Genomic DNA, 20,781 nt, shown 5'->3' with positions numbered 1-20,781 from the left:
TGGCAAATTTCAATAGCTTCTTAGCTGTGAGCACGATAAACATGATGGGAGTAGTAATTATCTCTCTCTTTTGCCGACGCTAATACTACTACTCTTTTTATCATCCATATTATCATAATATATTATTATTGTTAAGTGTAGTAGCTGTACAAAACTAGAGGAGCCGGAGGAGGAATGAGTTGTTGTTTCAAAATCAAAACACCACCAACCACCAACCAGTTTAGTTCCAACTTCCAAGCGAAGCGATCAAACACACACACACAACCTTCTTTCTTCTCTCGACGCTTGACCTCTGCCATCCATCCGTTCGTTAAAATAAAGAAGAAAAGATCAAATTTCATATGATTTCTTTTTGTTAAAATTCCACATACACTTTACAACAATTAATATCATCAAATCCTCCTCCTAATAGTAACGTAACCACTTTGATACATGCACCCCCACCCATTTTTCTGTGGAACCTAGCAAGTATTTGACAAGAAAATCGTTTGATACTCTACCTCTCATTTCTTTTCTTTTCTTTTTTCCGGAATTTTTATACTTTTCTTTTTCTCTCCTATACCCAAAAGAGGCAAAAGGCAAACCCGAGGTATTGAAAATCTCAAAAACCCAAAAAAAAAAAAAAGAAAAGAATCTCGACGTCTGCTGCCGATATGCCCCAGATTTTTTTTATAGTACAGAGGGCTTGGCTGTCCATCGTATCATGACGACGACCTGGAAACCGACTCAGCCAGTTTCCCAATTTTCTCCACCAACTCCGGAGACAACTTCTTAGCCGGTTTCCTCTCCTTCTCCGACCGGAAATCGAAACCCAGTGCTTCCGAAACTTCCTCAGAGCTCCACCCAGCTTTCCTCAGCGAATCCGAGAACCGATCCGCTTTCACCAGGAGAGCGTCCATGACCGCCTGATTATCCAACAAAACCATCTCCCCTCCCTCAAAGAACCCCGATGCTGACACCTGCACGATCTCTGACACGTCCGATTCGTCCCACCCTCCTTCCCTCAAAACCGACCCTATTTGCTCCACGTACTCCTCCACCCATTTCGGAATTTCCGACCTGGGCATCTCGAAGTACCTCTCCGGCGACGACGATGACGAGGACGACGAGTTCGAATTCCGCCGACGTCGATCCACGGCCGCGTCGCTCCAGAACTCCACCCATCTCGGCGTTCTGCCTCCGCCGGCGGCCAGAGCGTCCAGGCTTCTTCTCGAAAAGTTCGTCGACGACGACCCAGCTGACCTCTCACTCACGGATCGTTGTCTGGATAGAATCTGAGGGTCTGAGCTCTGGAACAGCGACGATTCCCTGTCGAAGAAGTCGGAGAGATCAAAACCGCAGCAGAAAATCCGATGCTCATCGACGTAGAAAATGGGATTCCCGGCCAAGCAAGGATTACAGGGAATGTAACAATGGTTAAAAATGGGGATCAAAAGCGGGGCCCGTTTCAGGGCATTTCTGGCGATCTTGAGCGCCTTTTCCGGGTCCGATGGCCTGGGCCCCCAAGATTTGGACCACAAAGAATTTCGGGCTATGTGAAAGGAGATAGCGGCGATAGGGAGATTAATAGAGGCCCGGAGCTGAAGACGAGACGGCCCGGCAGACCTCCAGTCCGGGAATCCAGGCCCCAGCGGCAACCCAGCTGAGAGAATAGCTTTAAGGTCAGGTGGAAAGCCAAACCCAAACTCCGCTTCGGCCCGTGCAAATTCGGATTCGCTCAAACCGGGTTGGACTTGAACACCCGAGTTCTTCAGATGGGTTAGCACTTTATCAGCTAAAGAAGTGAAGGAGAGGAGGCTGTTGCGCGGAGGGAGAGGCGTGGAGGGAGTCGAAGCGGAGGCAGCTGCGGCTGCTCTAGCGGAGAGCCGCCGGAGGCCCGCCACGTGGGCCGGGTTTAGACCGGTCATCCTCCGGTCTACGTCCACCATTGTCAGTGATAGTAAAGATGGGCTTTATGGGCCTCGGAGAAAGAAGGAAAATAAAGAAGAAGAAGACAAGAAGTAAACAAAAAATGAAGAATTTGTTCTGAGAATTTGTTCTGGGTTCGAGTTCTTGAAAGTTGGCAGGAGAATGGCTATTCCTTTTTTTTTTTTTCTTTCTTTAAAACGAAAAACAAAAAACAAAAAACTTTGGGAAGACTAGAGACGAAGAAGAAAGAGTGATGATAATAGTGAAGTGGAAATGGAGGAGTTTTATGATTTATCATATGGGGCGGATGCAAAGAAAGCAGGGATACTTATAGGGAAGGGTAGTGGAGTGGGGCCCCGCTTTTAGATTTTGGTAATTGACATTTTGGTTGAAAGCAGAAAAAGATTAAAAAAAAATGATAACAAAACAAGCATGAATTGTTGTTTATGTTTGTGAATCATTTGATTGCTGCTGGGATTTTTATGGGAGTGACTAGTGAGTAATGACAGATTATTGTTAATGATCGATTTATTTATACGGGGATTTGATGGTTAAGATGGATTCTACTTTTATTTTTTATTTTTTTGGGGGTCTTCCACTCTTGAGGATGTGGACCGCTAAATTGATAATAATATGCGTGTATCTATTTGTTCTGCGAAGAAATAAAGGGGGGAAACCAAAAAAGGAAAAAGAAAAAGAGAGAAAAAGACGTTGGCAAACTACTTGCACACTGAAATGCATGCTCATGCTACTTGTTATGTAATTATTCGACTCCCTGTGGTCTAGTCTGTGGAAGGGAAATGCAACAATATTTTTAGCAAGGTTTTGAAACCCAAACCATTCATTGATCCAAAAAAATGAATGGGATAAGGGTCACTGGTTCAACCGTTGAACTGATCGTATTAACCTGTGATGTCATCAATATGTCATAAATATTATTAATATTTTTAATAATCTATTATAAATAATCTCACGTTCAAAAATACCCAAATATCTCCATAAATAAACACTTTAAATGTACAAATATGAGGAGATTTCTGTAAACATATCAAAACACATGCTATCATCACTTGTGCGCAAAACTAAAAATAAACTCCACATCATTTTACATTTCAAAAATTCCCCTATCCATGCGGTTGAAATTCAAAATCCCTCTTTAACCACAACAATTTCAACCGCAACTCATTTTTATATAATATAAGGATTCCATTTAGAAGTTGGAAATGAGGGGGAAAAAAGGGGGAATAAGAAGAAGCATACAACGGGTTATGAAGCTTATTATTGCCAAAAAAAATGTTTACTCAATCTTATGCAAAAAGGAAAAAGCAAGCAAATAATCAATCTGGTTAGATGAGAAGGCTTATACTAATACAATTTAAATATTTTTTAAATATAAATTTACAATATCATTCTATTGACATCGTTTGCATTGCAGCTTTTTTAAATTTTCGAAAATATTTACTGAATATGTTTTTCAACCTTTTTTTTTTCTTGTATAGATTACATCTAGAAAAGAGTGCTTTAATATTATTTTATTATAAAAACTCCCAAAATGCGCAATCCAGATGAGCATTGTTTTGTGGTAAGATTGCCAAAGTGGTTTTGCCAAACATTACTTGCTCGATGAGTATCATAGTTGTAGTTGATTACGAAAATGAAAATGTGGAGACAGGGTCAATTTGAGAATAATATAAAATGATTTCTAGATTTATATTATTAATGTGAGATTATTATTAATATTTCATATATTTTTAATCTTCCTAAATTATATGAGTACTGGTTTATATGATAAAAATTGAAACACTTAAAGGGCAATAACAAATAAATGAAATGCAAACTGATTGAACCGGACGGTTCAATTGGTTTAATTGAAAATTGATACACACTGATTTTTTAAACATATTCAAACCAAAAAGAAGGCCGGTCGGTCAATGATTCAACCGATCAGTCCAGAATGGGTTTTAAAACATTGATTTTTAATATTCTATTAGTATGATTCTAGATGAGCATTCATATTGCTTTAGTAAATCTTTAGGCTTTCTTTCCAAATTTTTTTTTATATAAAAGAGAGGAGTAAATCTTTGTGCTTCGAAACTTTATGCTACGGAGGGAAAGTAGTGAAAATATCAAGGTCAAGATAAACGTTTCCTTTCATTCGTTATCGCCAGTATAAATTGTGTGAATTAGAACGTGTGGGTAGGGGAACTACTAAAAATCATCAGAATTATGCTTTAAAGTGCAATTGGCATGAATGATTAATTCTTTCTTATCTAATGGCAGCAAGTGGTACAAATTTTTACTTACTTATTCTGGTCCACTTGTAGGATCTTTTAGAAATCGTGTACTCTCTCTCTCTCAAGTGTGTGTTTTTCCGCGTATATAGAAAGATTCTTTCTTCTTGCTGTCCGGCTGTTAAAAAAACAAAGAGAGAGAGAGAGAGAGAAAAGCAAGGAATGGAAATTACTATACAAAGATGCTAAAAGAAAAAATGAAAAAACTATTCCAGAAGCCAGCAAAACGTGAAGTATCTGGATCAGATCGAGGTGCTTGAGCATCAGTTCATACCAGTCTATTTATCTTCAAAAATACTTTGAATTGATTTAAAGATTTTGTATATCAACAAAACACCAAACACAGATGAAGTTTTACCTTTTTTTCTTTTGGTGGATTAGTTAGCAAGTGGAAGACAATAAACCAACTGCACTTATTCAATGGTAGCTTTAATTCAGCTCACAAAGTACGCACAATAGATTTCTTACTTCTTCTTCGTAGCTGTACCAAAAAATAGCCAATGAGACGCTACACCAAACAATGCCTTGCTACCACTTTCTTTGAACCTCAACTTCAATGGAAAAAATTTAAAGAATTATTTGATCTAGTCTAACATGATGTATACCTGCTAATTCTTAATACAATTTCTTTAGATTTTTCTCCCTCTAAAATAGAATAGATTATGTTATAAGAATATTATTGTATCCAGAAAAAAAATAAATAAAGTACATTACATTTGGTGGTATTAATTATATATCTATATCTAGGTGACTATTTATACAAAACGAATCTCACTTTTGCTCAATAAATAAGTCGTTTGCTACTAGTACTTAATAGACGGCACATCAATTTTTTCTTATTATTATTATTCTTAAACGGATAAAGTAACTCGAGATAAAAAAAAAAAAAAACATTTCGAAATTGAATCAAATGCGAAAAATCATTTCAATATTACGATCCTACATAAATGGTGTGCATTGTATGACCGATCAAAATGGTGTCGTTTTTCTGGGGGACCTGTAACTACAACGTTTGGCTGTACTTATGATTTCAACCGCCGGCCTCCATAATTTATTTCTGTTCTGTTTCGTTTAGGAGATGAAGTCACATGAAATCAAACAGTAACCCTACTTTACTAAAATTCACGTATCTTCTTTTATTTTTATGTTTTGCCCGCCATGAATACCTTCCCACAAGTCACCGGTCAACCACCGTTTGCCTGCCAACTGAGAAGGTACCTCTCATGAGTTCATCATATTCATCACCAGCCTAAAATTAAAAAAACCCCAATTTCTTTGCTGTTACAAAGAATTTCAGAACCAGAATAAAAGTAAAATATATGGACCTCAGCTCTCCTCAATTTTCCTAGTGTCCATTCTATTGCGATCGAGCTAACTGCTAATAAATTAAGCTTGTGATTAGGAGTAACGGTCATGAATTCGACCCCAAGCACGTGATATAACGCTGACAACTTCATACATTTCCAGTTTTTAATCTTTTTTGATTGATAGTCATCTGCCAAGGTCTCGAGGAGAATATATATATATATATATATTTTTTTTTGCCCTCTTCTTTTGGATGAAGTTAATTGCTGGTTGACTTCGATAATTTTGGGCTAACATGTGCATATCACCTTAAAATTCGGAGCTTAATCAAATTTGGCTGGCCGATGCTTCATTCCAAAACATTCATTTGATCCCTAATTAAAGACTACAGATCATATGGTTAGTCAATCTTTTGACCGCTAACTTTTCTTCATCTTACGTTTCAGCACCTTTAATTATGCGCATCAACTGATATTATGTTATGTGACTCTAAACTACTACTATGAGATTAATTACCGTACCCCCAAAAAAGAAAAGATGAATTGCAAGTTAGAAGAAACCTTAAAAAAAGGAAAACCGGATAGCAAATGGCAACCACTTAAATTTCGATCACACAGGTCACTTATATATCCTCGATGCAAGCATAATACACACGTCTTCGATTCAAACGTTGGTGTATGGATCAGGGTTGTAAGGGATTGATTGAGTGGGAGGATAGCTGCCTCCAAGACTGTATTGTATTGTTTCATATACAATCGTTGATGCAAGTGAAATTTATGTCTGTGTGTGTGTGTGTATATATATACATAACCTTTTTTTTTTTTTGGAAGAATTATGAAGGCAAAAGCTCAACTCCCTGGTCTGCCACGGACGACACAAGGCGGTGACGAAGCATGACCTATGTGGACGCATTTCTCTATTAATATCTTAAACAGGATCAAAGAAGAAGACTGCACACCTTCACCACAAACTCAAGACAGAGAAAATGCAAGGGGTCGGGTCGGCTAATTAATTACGAAAAAGAAATGGTCAATCCAAAGAGAAAATCTTTGTTACGTGGGACTTAGATTTGTAGGAGCAAGAGGAGAGCAGCAGGGACCGAGCGAGCATGGCTTCTCACTTTCACGGAGACCTACAACTACAAAAGTCCAGAAAATGTCATTAACGGTCTTGGCAATGTGGGAACCAGCTGCCCATGGGAGCATGCTACGTAGAAAAGACTGGGATAGAAAACCAGTTTTCTTGTCCATGGAATAAGTGGGCAAAAATTGGGTTGGGGGGGTCCATGACCATGCATGTTCGTCTTGAGCAAAGAAAGCTCACGTACTCTTTGTCATTTTAAAATCAAATTTCAACGACTGTTGACTATTGAGCAAGCATAGTAGGCAGCATTGCTTTCATTTCATGTCCGGATCTTACAAGCTTCGCTTGCTCCCATAATTTCTGTTTAGTCAAGTCGTGTTTCCTTTGCTGGTGACCTTTTCTTCTCCCATAATGCCTTGCACGGTGAACGGTAATCTGGAGTTTTTTTGGTGCCAATTTGTACATTACCAACAATGATTGGTAAAAATATAAAGATGATTCACTAATTAAGCAGCTTTTGATCTCACTAAAATCATTGGAATATCTCTGCACGGATAAAAAAAGATCATTGGGTTCCTGATATCTTCTTGCTAGCCAAACACAGTACAACAAGGGTACAGCAAAATTAAACAGGTATCAAGCAAAATCACACGACCTCCAATCATTAGTTAGTTCTAACTTGCAGGCCTGAGTTAACTTTTGCGATGCAACTTATTCCTGGTTTGTACTCTTCGCAAACCAGCTTCTTCGGAAACCTCCATTCGGATACTTCTTCATCCCTTTTTTTTTTCAAAAAAAAAAAAAATGTTAATATGCTTCATCGGGATACTTGTTCCAAAGTAGACGCAAATGATTAAATTACAGTTATATAGATATGTATGAGATTACAGCTTAACTGGCATGGACCTATGAGGTGATGACCTCAGCCTGACGCCTCCATTTGTGTTTGTGTCTGTGTGATTGAGACGGAGCCATGAGCAAATTTATAATCATAGGTGTAAACTTAATTAAATCTGCATTGAATTGAAGAAAAAAGAAAGTGATTTATTTGGGATCTTCTAAGTTGCTGCAAGGGTAGTAGTTAAGGGGCCCTAACGATTATAATAAGAGAGGAGATTGCATGTTTACTACGATAGAATCATTCGGTAGGGTCTTATTATAGTCACAAATAGCAGCATTAGACATTTCATACGAGAAGATTATATATATACACATATAGTATTATTTATCGAAGAGAGATTCACCATCCCATGTGCTTCCCATCAACGTCCTTATAATTAAAAATTGATCCAAATTCGGTTGCCTACGTGCTTAAAGAAATAATTATTGGCTACAGCTTAACCAGAGGTGGTTTCCCGAAGAATAGATTGCATCACCAAGCCACTTATATATATATATATATATATAGACACACACACGCGCACGCACGAATGGAGTGCAGTATAAAAAGCTGCACAATCTTTGAGAATTAATTAATCTAAAGAGCAAACGGTTTTTAAAGTTGGTTTTCCATATTCAATAAAATGATTTCCCAGGGAGAGGGAGGGAGGAGCGAGCCACGGGCATGTCCCTGTCGAGTTGTGGGAGTTTGAAGGAAGGAACTCATTTCTCGATCCGGTGGGATGTGGATCCCACATTTGTAATAGTTTTATATGGGATTAGGCTTAGGCGTAGGGTGGTTTAGGATTTAGGATTAGGATGGGACTGCAGGGAAGGTCGCCGGCCTAAAACCTCTGCAGCCACTCGAAAGCAAAAGAGACTAAAGTAGCCCCTCGTGTGGTGATTAAACTTTTGATATCGTCTATAACCTATAGATAGCTACAACAGAGAGCTTTTTGAGTAGAGGAGGTTTGTGAACCAAAATAAAGTCCGAAAATGGAAAGTTAAAAGGAGAAAAGAGCATCTCTTTCATTTTCATGGAGGTCATTCGATGAGTGAGCGTGATTCAGAGGCACAATAAAGCAAGGCAAAGCAAAGTTCCACCGGCAAGATTTGCTTTCTTTGGGGTTCGCTGCCAAATCCGTGGCCAACACGGGATGCTTGAGATGCGAAGTTAGAACCATGAAAAGACAAAACGGAATGGAAGACCTCAAACGACCGATTCTCTTTCAAGTCATTCACGCTAGGCCGCCAGCTCTTCTTCTTCCCACTTTTTTGCCCCCCTTCATTGACATTACTACTGATGGTTTAAACGATTCGCACTTCCAATCTACCGTGTCAACAAGCTCTCGAGTAAACAAAATTTAACTGATACAACTTTTACCACTTCCAATTTCCCTACCTGTATCACTTTAGTTATTACCCCCGCCCCGTTTATGGCTGAGAACAGAAATTCACAGGGAAATTTCATTATCTATATACTCTAATTACTTCAGTTAATACATTTAAAGGGGAAAAGAAAAATAAGAGAATCCCAAATAGATGAATTTTTCAACTCAAACCACACTCCAACATAGACACTAGCACATAATGATCTGCATCCCTTTTCAAAATTAATCTTCAGTATCTCGATCGCCTTCTTGCCCTGTGCAACACCCAGAATTATGTAAGTGACTAAACATCAAAATTCCACTGCACAAAAAAAAATGAAAGCAGTTAACATACCGAGGTGAGCCAGAGCGAGAAATAGAGCGCGAGTGAGAACGCGAGCTAGAGTAAGAGCGGGATTGTGAACGTGAACGTGAATGTGAATGCGAGGAGGAGGAGGAGCCCGACAGAGAACGGGAGCGGGAGCGAGAGCGACGTCGTTGAGAATCCCCACCTCTGCTTCGACTTCTACTTCGACGATACCTTCTGTTGAAGAACACAAAACTTATTTAGAGAACCGAAGTAGGAATTATTCCAACCACCAAGAAAACGAGATGAAAACCAAATTACCACAACAACTCATCTAAATGAAAAAGTTAACAGCATGGATGCTTTAAAAAAAATATATGCGTGAAGAGTATTTCTCCCTTCCTACTCCCAACCCCTAAAAAACCGAAACCTAACATTTTGTATAGTTTGTAATAGATAGCTTTAAATAGCTTGTTTCAGTTGCTTTTTAAAGCAAAATGATGTTTCAGTAGCTCTCTTTCCGTTTTTAACCTCTTAAGCTTATTAGAGCTGATCCTAGGAGGCAGCATGGAGGTACTAATAATAGCTTTTGCCTTTGCAACTTAAACAAAAGTTTCAACTTCTGAAACAACTTTATTATGCATCACTTTTCTTAAGCAGCTTTCTTAGGGCTGCAGCAAAAGAGAATATAGACTACCATAGCTTTCAGATATATAACCCAGTTGACGCTTCATATTCGTAATGCTCAATTCAATTATATCTGAAACATAATTTCTTTGAGTGCCTGACTTCCCAGGTAGAACAAGGGACCGTACAAAGACATCTAGAAAACTAGTAAAGATTCAAATTAACATGGATGACAAAAAGCTAAACCAATATGCCACCATTGGATTCAAAGACATCTAGAAAACTAGTAAAGATTCAATAAAAGCTACGATACCACCATTGGATGACAAAAGTAGCTAAACCAAGAGACAAAGGACAGAAGGCAACAGAAATGCAATAAAGATTTAAGCATGACTACATATTCTGTGGAGCTACACCTTCCTGACAAATTAACACTTTTCCAAAGTACTGCATGTCGCACATGTTGCCATGTGGCTTAAAAGCTGCATAGCTTGATATTAAACACAAATAGCAGTACACACTACCTGGAAGGAGATCGGCTGTAGCTTCTACTTCGACTGCGATGACGATATCGACTAACACGACTTGTTTCTGCAAGTTTTTCAAGCCTCTGTCGTTCCTGTTCTCTTTTCTTAGCCATTTCAACGGCTGTATCTTTTTTAACTGCAACAAGAACCAGTTATGCCACCAGGAAAAAAAAAAGAAAAGAAAAAGTCCACACCATTGATCAAAGGTAAAATTTTTGTGTTCTTTCGAGAAAAGATAATGCAGGCTGTGAACTCAAATTAAAGTTCAATATATACTTTCCACACAATTGCACATGAACTTTTTGTCCATATGCTATATAACAAGGGAGGATGAATACTTTGTTTGTTTAGTTGCTTGCTCATAATCCGTTTTAGCCGCTCTTGTGGCGTTTCCTTCTTCTCCACCTGTTGCTTAGTGAGGCTGCCACTGCTAGTTGCCTTGCTTAATTTGGCTAACGCTGAGGATGTGCTGCCAAGCAAATGAAACGCTGAACATTCACAGTTTTACCATGAACATGCATGTCCATTGATTACACATGCCAACATAAAAGTATAATTAAGAATTCCAACAATAGCTTTTAGTACCTTGCTGGTGGTTTCAACAATTTGGCATTTTTTTCCTTGTCAAGAGATACACCAGATGCAGGATCTACATGGAGAGCCTCAAGTATGCGACCAGATGATGGCCTGCATGAAATCAGAAACATTAGAGAATTCCTTTGTAACATCCTGGTAACTGGGATACAGTCATATTATGTTAATTCAGGGGAAAATGTGCTTCAGAAAGGAAGCTTCCTTCCCTCTCCCTCTTGGCAGTTATGCTGATAACCCTAAGAAGTGATCTATTCTAAACCACATAAGTTTGTCTGAGGTAACAAAATGGACGATAAGCTGCAGCAGAGAAAAACTGTCCAATATCTTTGCAAGAATTAAAGGTCGAGTGCTCCGACCGGTTCAGTGCATCAGCTTGGGTTGGAGGAGATGGTGGTGGAGAATATCCTTCAAATTTTGGTTCATTTCCATCAGACCCTCCAAACTCTGTTATATACTCTATCTTAGGAGCTCTATCTTTGCTTCGATGAACATCATCAGAATGCATTCCACGAGCATTGCGCCTTGAGTGGGAAGGTGAGTAAGATCTAGACCTTGACCTTGACCTGACAAAATAATACAGGTTTACTAGTATTGCATAAGTACCACTTCATTCAAAAGTACGACATCACCATAAGCATAAACTCACCGTCTAGAACGTGAATAAGCTTCATAAGTAGGGCTTCTTCTGGGCTCACTGTAAATTGCAAGCAAAGGATATAACAAACACAATCCAATATAAAAACTTCTCCCTTTGATCCTTATTCCAATAACTACACAAAAAGAAATTCAGGGTGCTCACCGGTAAGGATCACGGTGAAGTACTCTAGTACCAGTAATGCGAGATGCTTCTCTTTCCCTTTCTCTTTCCATCTGAGAAGCCTTTCTTCTTTCCTTCCGACTCAGCTTCCTCTGCAAAATCCAATGTTATCAGGAGATACTGAAAGATATATCCATATATTGCATCCTTCTATCATAACCAAGCTTTTGGAAAACTTACAATTGCAGGATCTCCCTTGATAACTTCTTTCTGCCTCCTTTCTTCTTCTTTAGCCTTCTTATCCATGTATACAAGCCATCCATAGCGCTTAACACCAAATTCCTTTGCAATTGACTCCATTCCCACATCATTGCTGTCATCACTGTTAAACTCATCATCATCTTCATCGTCTTCATCTTCATCCTCTTCCTCACCATCTGAGTCGTGGGTTTCCTCTTTCCCATCTCCATCATAAGAGAAACCAACTTGTGAATATGACCCCTTGTTTGCCACTGGCTGGGGAGGATGAGATCTATATCATTTGGAAAACAATACACACGTCAAAAATACTTAAATACAAAGTAAACGTGTACATAAATAACTAGAATCATGACATTGCAGCTTCACAATTCGAGATATATACACCTGCTTACAGAGTTACCATAAAGAACTCCTGCCCACGTTTGAAAAAAGTTGATTGTTGTAATAAAGTTCTATCAAAAGATCCACTAAGAAACGTGCCAACCAACATTAATTACAGAATAAATACAAAAATCAAAAGTTTCACTATTTTCAATCTTGTCCAACACCAGAACTCAAAACCCAAGGTCACTACAATAACTCAACATTTCACAATATTACTGAACACATAACCGGTCATACAAACCAGTATAGCCAAATTCTTTTTCAGCATGCCCCTTCATCCCTTCTTGTTTTCCTTTCTTATCCCGTAGTCAAAGATAATTGGTACCAGTAGCAACTTTGAATTTCTCACAATGGTACAGCAAAAGAAAGGTCTATATCCTCAAAGGAACTAACTAAGCGCATAATTGTAAGTCACGATGATGTTGCAGGCAAATACAGTAGACAAATAAACTTGAACCTGTCTGATCCAAAAGGGTTGATCTTAGCCTCAATCTCTTGATCAACATGTTGCAAAGCTTCATCATCGGCAACTGTCAGTAGGAAGTGTTAGCTCAAAGAAGTGTAGTAAGCTGTCATCTTTTGACTGGATGTGGTATCCAACACTAAGAACAATGGAGAGCATAGCATGAATTCACTACTTTGCATAATTGAATCCCAAAGGACAGAAAAATTTGATGGTTGACATATGCTATTTATAATGCCATATATTTAATAGATCATCAAAAATTCCAAAAAGTACCGACATCCTCTACGCCGATGCTTAATTAAATCCCGATAACGCTCAAAATTAACAAACTCTTCTAATTCTTCCTCTTCTTCAGACTTCTCAGGAACCCGAATATGTCTCGAACTAGAATCTCTAATAAAATCAAGCAAAGCACGACCATCAAATCTGTTAACAAGGAATTAGATCAGTTAGACCAGTAAATATGCAGTCCAGCTTGTCAACCCCATTCCTACTTAGCAAAAATAGTCGGATCACAAAGGTTTAAGTACCTGTCAATCAAAATATCCTGCTTTCCGTTCCATGGAATCCTGGTCAAAAGGACAGCGTAAAGGTTAGATTTATGTCATAAGTCAAAATGATCAAGTCAGAAACAACCTGAAGTACTTTGCATACACAAAGTAAAGAACCACAGAAAAGAAGCTTCAAAAAATAAACTCCCTCCCGCATTGATATGCATATTTTGATATAAATCAAGCTTCGAGAAACACACCTAGATAATTTATTTACTAAAGCAGTATCCTTTAGTCGAAAACAGAAGCTATGGTAGAACTTCTTTCCAAGATAGGTCAAGGCCACCTAATTTACAAAGCAAACGCAAAATAGGTACAAAGGTCCAACAATACATACTAATATACTATCCCTTTTCAATTTCTTAACACATCACTACATGCAGTTCCCAACTCTCATAGTTTCACCAGTCACCAACTCACATAAACCGCCACGCGCCCCAGGGCATTACTCGAATCTGCCAACTTTCACATTCAACAAATGACATCCACAGCCACACACAAAATATAACGCTAATCTAATACAAATTTAGAAAAAGTATATTTCACTTTCCAGTTACCAAATCCTTAGAAACGTAAAAGAAAACATAAAACTGCTCGCTATATGCAGGAATTCAATAAGGGGAAATTGTAGTCCTAGGAGAAATGAGAATATAATAAGAGTAAATGATTCATACAGGCCCTGCTGATCCTGGGTGGCATGGTAGAGAGCATCGTCACGATAGATACGGCAGCGAGATCCGACGGCTTGGATAGACTGCTGCGGGTCGCCGCGCCTCTTAGCCAGGTAGACAGCGCGTCTCTGAGCCCGCTTCCGAGCCGCGTCCATCATGTCATGTACCTTTTTCTCCGACCGCCTCGCTTCGTGCCACATAATTCCGATCAAATCGGTTATCACAGTCACCGTCCGGCCCCAAGTTCCCGGTTTGATGGTAACTTTTTTGTTCTTTCAATTGAAATTTGGAATTTCAATTGGGAATCAGAAACCCTAATCCCCGGGAGTCATTTTAAGCAGTCATACATGGGAGTAGGAAGAAGTGAAGAACAATGAGAAAATCTGCGAACAATTGTCAGTATGTGTGTACAATAAGCTAGCGGAAGCTGAGGACGAGACCCGGATTTAGATAAGCTGCAGGCCCGTGTATACCTGCGAAAGCGTAGTATAATTTTATTGGATTGGGTTCTAATTGTGTGTTCGTATAGCTCACAGGCCCAACCAAACATGTTCTGTTTCTTACCCGTCCCAGAAATGAGCCGGTACTCGATTAAGATAGGATCGAGTCAACGGACACTCGTCCCGTCTAGCTTATCATTTAATTTTTTAATTAATTTATACTAATTTAATTTTATATCTTTCATATTCATTTAAAACTTAATAAAAAAAAATTTCAAAAAAAGTCTCTTCCCAAGAAACAAATGTGTGAATAGAATACAAGAAAAATGAAAAAATTTAAAATAATTCAAATTTAATGAAAATTTAAAATAAGTAGTACCTTTTTAAAATATATATTCTACATTAATTAAACTTTTTCCCAAAAAATAAGATCATGACCTCTAGAAATGGATCTTGTCAACAAACTATAGTTTTTCATATTTTTAATATAATTTGTTCAATTAAATTACTTTTTTAGCTCCAAAAATATTGGCCCCGTTTGGCAAATGATTTTTTTTTGTCACTGCCTAAAATTTTACTATAATTTATTGTAGAAGTTGTAGGAAAAATTTTTAAGATGGAAAACTTTTTTTCCCTTTTCCCTTTCTCTCTCTCTTTCTTTATTTTTCTTTCTTTTCTTTTCTTCCCTCTCTTCTTCGTCTCCCTCTCCCTCTCCCTCCCCCCATTGGAAGCTGTAGCAACAACAACAACAATTTTTTTCTTGCATTTTGCTCTCTCTCCCTCTTCCCCCTCTATTCCCTTCTCTCTCTCTTCCCCTCCCTTCATTTTCTCCTTCCCTTCCCTCTTTCCCTTTTCTCCCTTCTTTCCCGCCACCCTCCCCCTCCCTCTTGCGCAGATCGGGCGACCTAATCTGGCCGTGCGGCCAAATTGCATAGGGGGGAGGGATAGGGTGGCGAGGGAAGAAAATGAGAGGGAAAGAGGTGGCAGGGAAGAGAAGAGAAGAAGGAAAGAGGGGAGGGAAGGAGAGAAGGGAGAAGAGAAAAAAAAATACTTATCTCTGCCGGCATCAGATGAAGTAATCAGCGCTGAAGGTGATGGTGGGGTTGATGTGGGGGAGGAAAAAGAGAAATGGAGGAAGGGAATTTTTTTTTGTGTGTTTTGGGTATTTTAAAACATGTAGTTTAAAAATTTCGAGAAATTTTTTGAGATTATTGTAGTTAAAATTATTAAAAAACTAGTATGAAATAAATTTGGCCAAAAACTCATTTGCCAAACAGGGCCATTATTTGTGGTATATGTATAAAAATAAATTATATATATATATATATATGCGGGGGGATCAAGTGCCTGTGAGTTCTTAATCATGTAACCCTAACCTGACTGCATATGAGCTGGTGTCGGATTCTCTTTCAACCCAATCAAATAATGCTGATTGGATACTTTATTTTTTAGGTCGGATTGGATCAAATATGACAGGTTTCGGGTGTTTTTGCTCACCCTTAATGTTGGCTCTTCGAAAGTCTATGACCAGACCCAATGAAGTTTAAGATCCTTGTCTTCTCATATTTCAGGTCAAATTAAATAAAAAACAACTATACAAACTAGTGATAAGGCACATCCAATGTGTGTGCAATTTAGAAACAATCACTTTTTATATGGAAGAATTTATATAAAAATTTTCATAAATGAAAAAAATAAACTTTGATGGTTTAAAATTTTTTTAATAGAATTTTAATTAATTTGATGGTTACAATATTTGTGGGTGGTTATGGGGGTGAAAATTAGTTGTTGTTACATCCGTTTGTTATATGGGCAACATGCAATCAGACGGTAGAGTTATAATTTAGTGATTTGTGAGGATAAAGTTGAAAATTTAAGAAGCAACGAAAAAAAAGTTTATACTAAGATTCTCCCTTTATCATCTTTTTATTACCTATATGTTTTAACTTTTTAGCAGTTTGCTAAGATCTCAAATGTAGAGCGTGCCAATTTAAATTTTTATTGGTGTTAAAGCCACAACCTATATTTTATTTCCACAAAAAATTTTAAATGAAAATTTCAATTTGCCCTTCTCAAGTTCAAGCCCAAATGCAAAGGGCAATCTAATTTTTTAGCACAAATCACCGGGTAAATAAAATTTAGGCTGTGACAATATCATCTGTCCTCTCAAAATCATAGCTTCAATAAGCCAACAGGTAATGTTGCAACGCAAATATTAAAGACCACAGAGCTATTGTCTCAAGGAGATTAGGCTTTGGTCGAGGTGGATGCCTTACGACTTCGATTAAATTTTGTGCTGAAAGTTACATATTATTTTGTATCCTTGCGTATGCATAGAAAACAAATACTTTGCGCCGGCAATCAGACGACTTATTATACATATTTCCAGTAATGTCTGATTGCAATCATTCTTATACATACTTCCTGATTACGTATAAACAACATGTTTGCGGCCCAAGAAGATAATCTTCCGCCGAACCATACGCTAGTCTTTTGCGTCCTGTACTTGCGCTGTTCTACCACTGATTATAATAATTGGCCCTGGAATTGGGACTCCGAATATTCCTAGTGTCGATGTATTTATATTCCTCACTATTGTGTTATTTTGGACGTGGAAAAAATTGTTGGCAAATTTACAATCTTCATCTACCCTGCACCTTCTTCGTCAACTCATCCAACATGTCTTAACCAGAATATCCAAAATAAGAATGTAATTTACTTTACCAAAATTACAACTTTTTAGGGTACAAATACTTGTTTGTTTTTTGCACAGTAATTTTTGTTCAAGTCCTATTTTTTTTTAGAGTTTTTGTAAAGAAAAAAAAGTAATACATTTCGTGTGAGATATAGTATACATGATATTAGAAAAATTGTCAAGAGAATATTTTTAAAAATTCAAGAAAAAGATGGGACCTAAATTTGGACCTACCATTTTTCCTTTTAAATCTCAATGCGCAGCCATAACATATGATGAGCTATTCAGCTTCAAGTTGGAGAATCCACCTTTGAATATCAAAATAACGTGTGTGTGTGTGTGTGTGTGTTTTTTTTTTTTTCCCTCATTTATTTTTCATTTTTTAGCAAACAAATCCAATTCACTTTTATTTTAGTGTTTTCTAAATGAAGAAAATATGTATGAAGGAACAGGTCATCATGAGCCGGACCAACCAAAACCTAGCGTGCAGACCCCACACAAAAGACTCCAAGGACCAGTATAAACTAAACCCTCAACCCAAATCAACCCTTCTTTTTAATTGACAATAACCAGGTAGCCATCGACCTCTTCGCCAAAGCCCCTCCTCCCCGTCTCCCCGCCTTTGGGGCTGGGTGAGAGGCGAGACGTATTATTTCTCCATCATGTCCCACAACCCCACCATTCCTCCATCACCCACACCTCCCCCAACGGAGTTCATACCGGAGCCCCGGCAGGTTCAGCCAGTGCTCACACCTACTCCATCTCTGTACAAACAAAAATCCTGGTCTCCGGACACTTATCGTGATGAGGCTTGGCAGCGGCGGAAGGGAAATCACGACATTCGCTGCAACCGTCGGAGTAAGAGTGTGACCGAGGAAGACCTTGAGGAACTTAAGGCTTGTATTGAATTGGGTTTCAGTTTTGACTCCCCAAAAATCGACCAACGTTTGTCTGATACTTTTCCGGCCTATGGACTATTTTATGCTGTAAACAAGAATTACAACGACACAGTTTCTAAGCATATCACTTTGGCATCGCCTTTCTCTTCCACTGTCTCGGACTGCGACACGCCTTCCCCTCTTGACAGCCCTCATAACATCTTTGGTCCAGGTATATATTGCAAAACCCTCTTTTTTTCATTTCGGATCATCTCTTTCAATGTTTTTTTGGTCTCTTAATTCAGTTACTGGTTTTAGTTTTTGGATGTGAATCTTAGTGTGGATTGTTGTCACTATTATTGATTAAGGATTGGATTTCTTTATTCGGTTTCCCCAAGACTGAGCAACTTTCGTGGACAGTACATATCCAAACTCCATTTCTCGTTATAGGGAACAGAAAGCACCCTTAATTCGAAATTCAGTTGATTTGTTTTTGGAGCTGTTTTGATATTTAAGTTTGATACAGATGTTTATTTTTTGGGCATGGGATTTTGGATAGAAATCAGATCTTGATTGGGATGTATGTGAAACAGGTGAAAATCCACAAACGGTGAAGACAAGATTGAGACAGTGGGCACAAGTGGTTGCTTGTGCCGTTCGTCAATCTTCAAGGTGAATGATGACGATGAATTGGATACAGGTGATGAAGATGAACAGCTTAGTAGATGAAGTCTTGTTGTTGTTCAACCAAAGGGATTCATGATAGTTTGAAAAAGTAACCAAATTCCAACAAATTTGGTGAAGTCATGATAGTTCTCCTATTCATGTTTCACATTGATTGACATAAATTATCCAACACGTCCACCGACTGGATTAATTGCTCGCATGCTTGCTTGGTAATTTGGTTATGTGTAGGAGTACTAATATACCGGTAGTGCCTCACCTAATGGGAAAAGGATCTTGGAATTTCTTGAGGTGTTGACTTTAGCTACTATTTGGGTGCTTGCTTTCATGATTGGTGTTGTTGAATCTGTATTACATTAATGCTTTGCCTCGGCTTTTTTGCATCTGCTTTTACCTTTTCCCACTTGGGTTGAGGTACTAGATTTCATTGATGTCTGGCCCATGATGAATGATGTGGGAAAAGATGATGCCCGTTCCTTTGTTTGATTGAACATACTATCTTTGTTTTGTGAAGTTTGCCGCCCGTTGTTTTTTTTTTGGTAAAACGTACCATGCTGAGCTTCTTGTTATAAGATTGGATCAGCGAATTCCTGTCTTTTTGAATAATCTCTTCAACATTTGGCTCCAATTAACGACTAAATTTCCTTAATATAGCTCAAGCATCTGCTTATTCTCTTGTAACAGTGAAGTGTACGATGATTTAGTTCCAGGAGAAAAATTTAATTAATCTAGTTTTCTCTGAAATTCCCATTATTTGTTAAATGCACAGAATTCCTTGAGGTTGAATACTAAATGACGCTGGGGTCAAGAATGGTGTCTTTGACTCCCAGTTGGTCATCTCTTGGAATGATAAGTAGATAAGAGTAAGAATAAGGTGACAATTTGATAAAAAAAAAAAAAGACGACTAGTCTTCATTTAAAAATGAAAAAAAAAATGAAAGGAAAGAAACTTGTTCATGCTTCGTTTAAAAATGAAAAAAAAAAATGAAGGGAAAGAAACTTGCCCGTCTCGGATCCTTTGAATGTGGGAAGCTGACGTCTAGTATTTCGCATAAAATAACATTTAAATAGCCGTGATTTTTACTTGAACAGCATGTTGTAGTGAGCCATTCTATGACCAGAACAGGTAAGGGCTGTTTCCAATTGCTTTACGTATCACGAAAACTTGTTTAATCAAACCTTTACTTTTAGCTTCTTTACTTATCAGAGAAATTTATAAATCCGCGCACGCACATATACCCATCTACGCCACTTAAATCAAATGTTTGTAGATTTCTGGATTCTTCTAAACTATATGATTCTCGATAACAATTTGGTTAAAAAAAAAAAATGGGCCACGGCCCGTCGAAGAATAATAAAAAAAAAAGCAATAGCGACCTAATGGACAAATTTTTAATTTGTATGGTAGAGGCCCAATTACGAAGATTGCTGATGCAGGCTACTTACTAAGGTGCCCAAAAAGAATTCTAGAACACCGATAGCACGTTCAATTCAAGACCGGCCCGGGAAGAATGTGATGATAAATTTTACGTCGCTGCAGTTTGGCTTGACCGCTAAGGCTGAGAAACTTGAGAATTGAATATTTCTGCAGGCGCCAAACTTGGCTGATATTTATGATTGCACGGTCAAGATGAGAGCTTCAACTTGATGTGCTCTCCCAACTGATTGAGTCACGATAACTTTTTTGGGCAAAGATAGTAAGAAGTTCTTTTGACTTTTTTTGTGTTTTTTTGTTTTTTTGGGGGCTGCTGAAGACAATAGGCACACTTGAAGAGTAATAGAAGATTGGAGGTCTATTCTGACCAAAAGAGAAGAAGACGGGACATGGGAAACTGCAGAAATTGGCAATGAACAAAGCCAGGATTTTGCAGTCGTTTCGCTTAGTAAAGGAACTGAGAGTTTGGGTGCGTATAGATTTGATTCTCGAATATTCAACAATACGGCAGGTTGCGGAAGAAGATTAACAAATGTGCTTCTTTTTTTTTGACCGGATATTCTGATGCCGTAATATTCAGACTAAGGAAAAAAATGCTTGCATCATCTTTGAGGTGTTTCCATTGCTTTGGATGCGAACGAATAGGGAGGGAAGACCCGAAGAATTGA

The 20,781-nt window shown here is 38.2% G+C and overlaps 3 protein-coding genes across 3 annotated transcripts; 1 reads left to right on the top strand and 2 right to left on the bottom strand.

Annotated features, from left to right (window-relative positions):
• Positions 1–316: 316 nt before the first annotated feature.
• Positions 317–2,188, bottom strand: LOC113753515. The gene has a single exon (XM_027297688.1). It carries the CDS (start codon positions 1,926–1,928, stop codon positions 702–704), a length of 1,227 nt encoding a protein of 408 aa, XP_027153489.1. The 5' UTR covers positions 1,929–2,188; the 3' UTR covers positions 317–701.
• Positions 2,189–8,907: 6,719 nt separating this feature from the next.
• LOC113753293 (CLK4-associating serine/arginine rich protein-like) lies at positions 8,908–14,421 on the bottom strand. The gene is made up of 13 exons (XM_027297407.1): positions 13,985–14,421; positions 13,290–13,328; positions 13,037–13,185; positions 12,751–12,823; positions 11,889–12,180; positions 11,691–11,800; positions 11,538–11,585; positions 11,248–11,454; positions 10,883–10,984; positions 10,636–10,766; positions 10,295–10,433; positions 9,192–9,380; positions 8,908–9,111 (listed from the first exon to the last, which is right to left on the bottom strand). Exons 1-13 carry the CDS (start codon positions 14,179–14,181, stop codon positions 9,087–9,089), a joined length of 1,701 nt encoding a protein of 566 aa, XP_027153208.1. The 5' UTR covers positions 14,182–14,421; the 3' UTR covers positions 8,908–9,086.
• A 3,253-nt stretch (positions 14,422–17,674) lies between these two features.
• On the top strand, positions 17,675–19,171 carry LOC113751627. The gene is made up of 2 exons (XM_027295697.1): positions 17,675–18,226; positions 18,588–19,171. The coding sequence occupies exons 1-2, from the start codon at positions 17,779–17,781 to the stop codon at positions 18,668–18,670; spliced, it is 531 nt and encodes a 176-aa protein (XP_027151498.1). The 5' UTR covers positions 17,675–17,778; the 3' UTR covers positions 18,671–19,171.
• The last annotated feature ends 1,610 nt before the right edge of the window (positions 19,172–20,781 follow it).

The sequence above is a fragment of the Coffea eugenioides genome, chromosome 11 (assembly GCF_003713205.1).
Source record: "Coffea eugenioides isolate CCC68of chromosome 11, Ceug_1.0, whole genome shotgun sequence".
NCBI classification, from domain to species: Eukaryota; Viridiplantae; Streptophyta; class Magnoliopsida; order Gentianales; family Rubiaceae; genus Coffea; species Coffea eugenioides.
The sequence above is the reverse complement of the archived record's forward strand: the minus strand, read 5'-3'. Positions and strand labels throughout refer to the sequence as shown.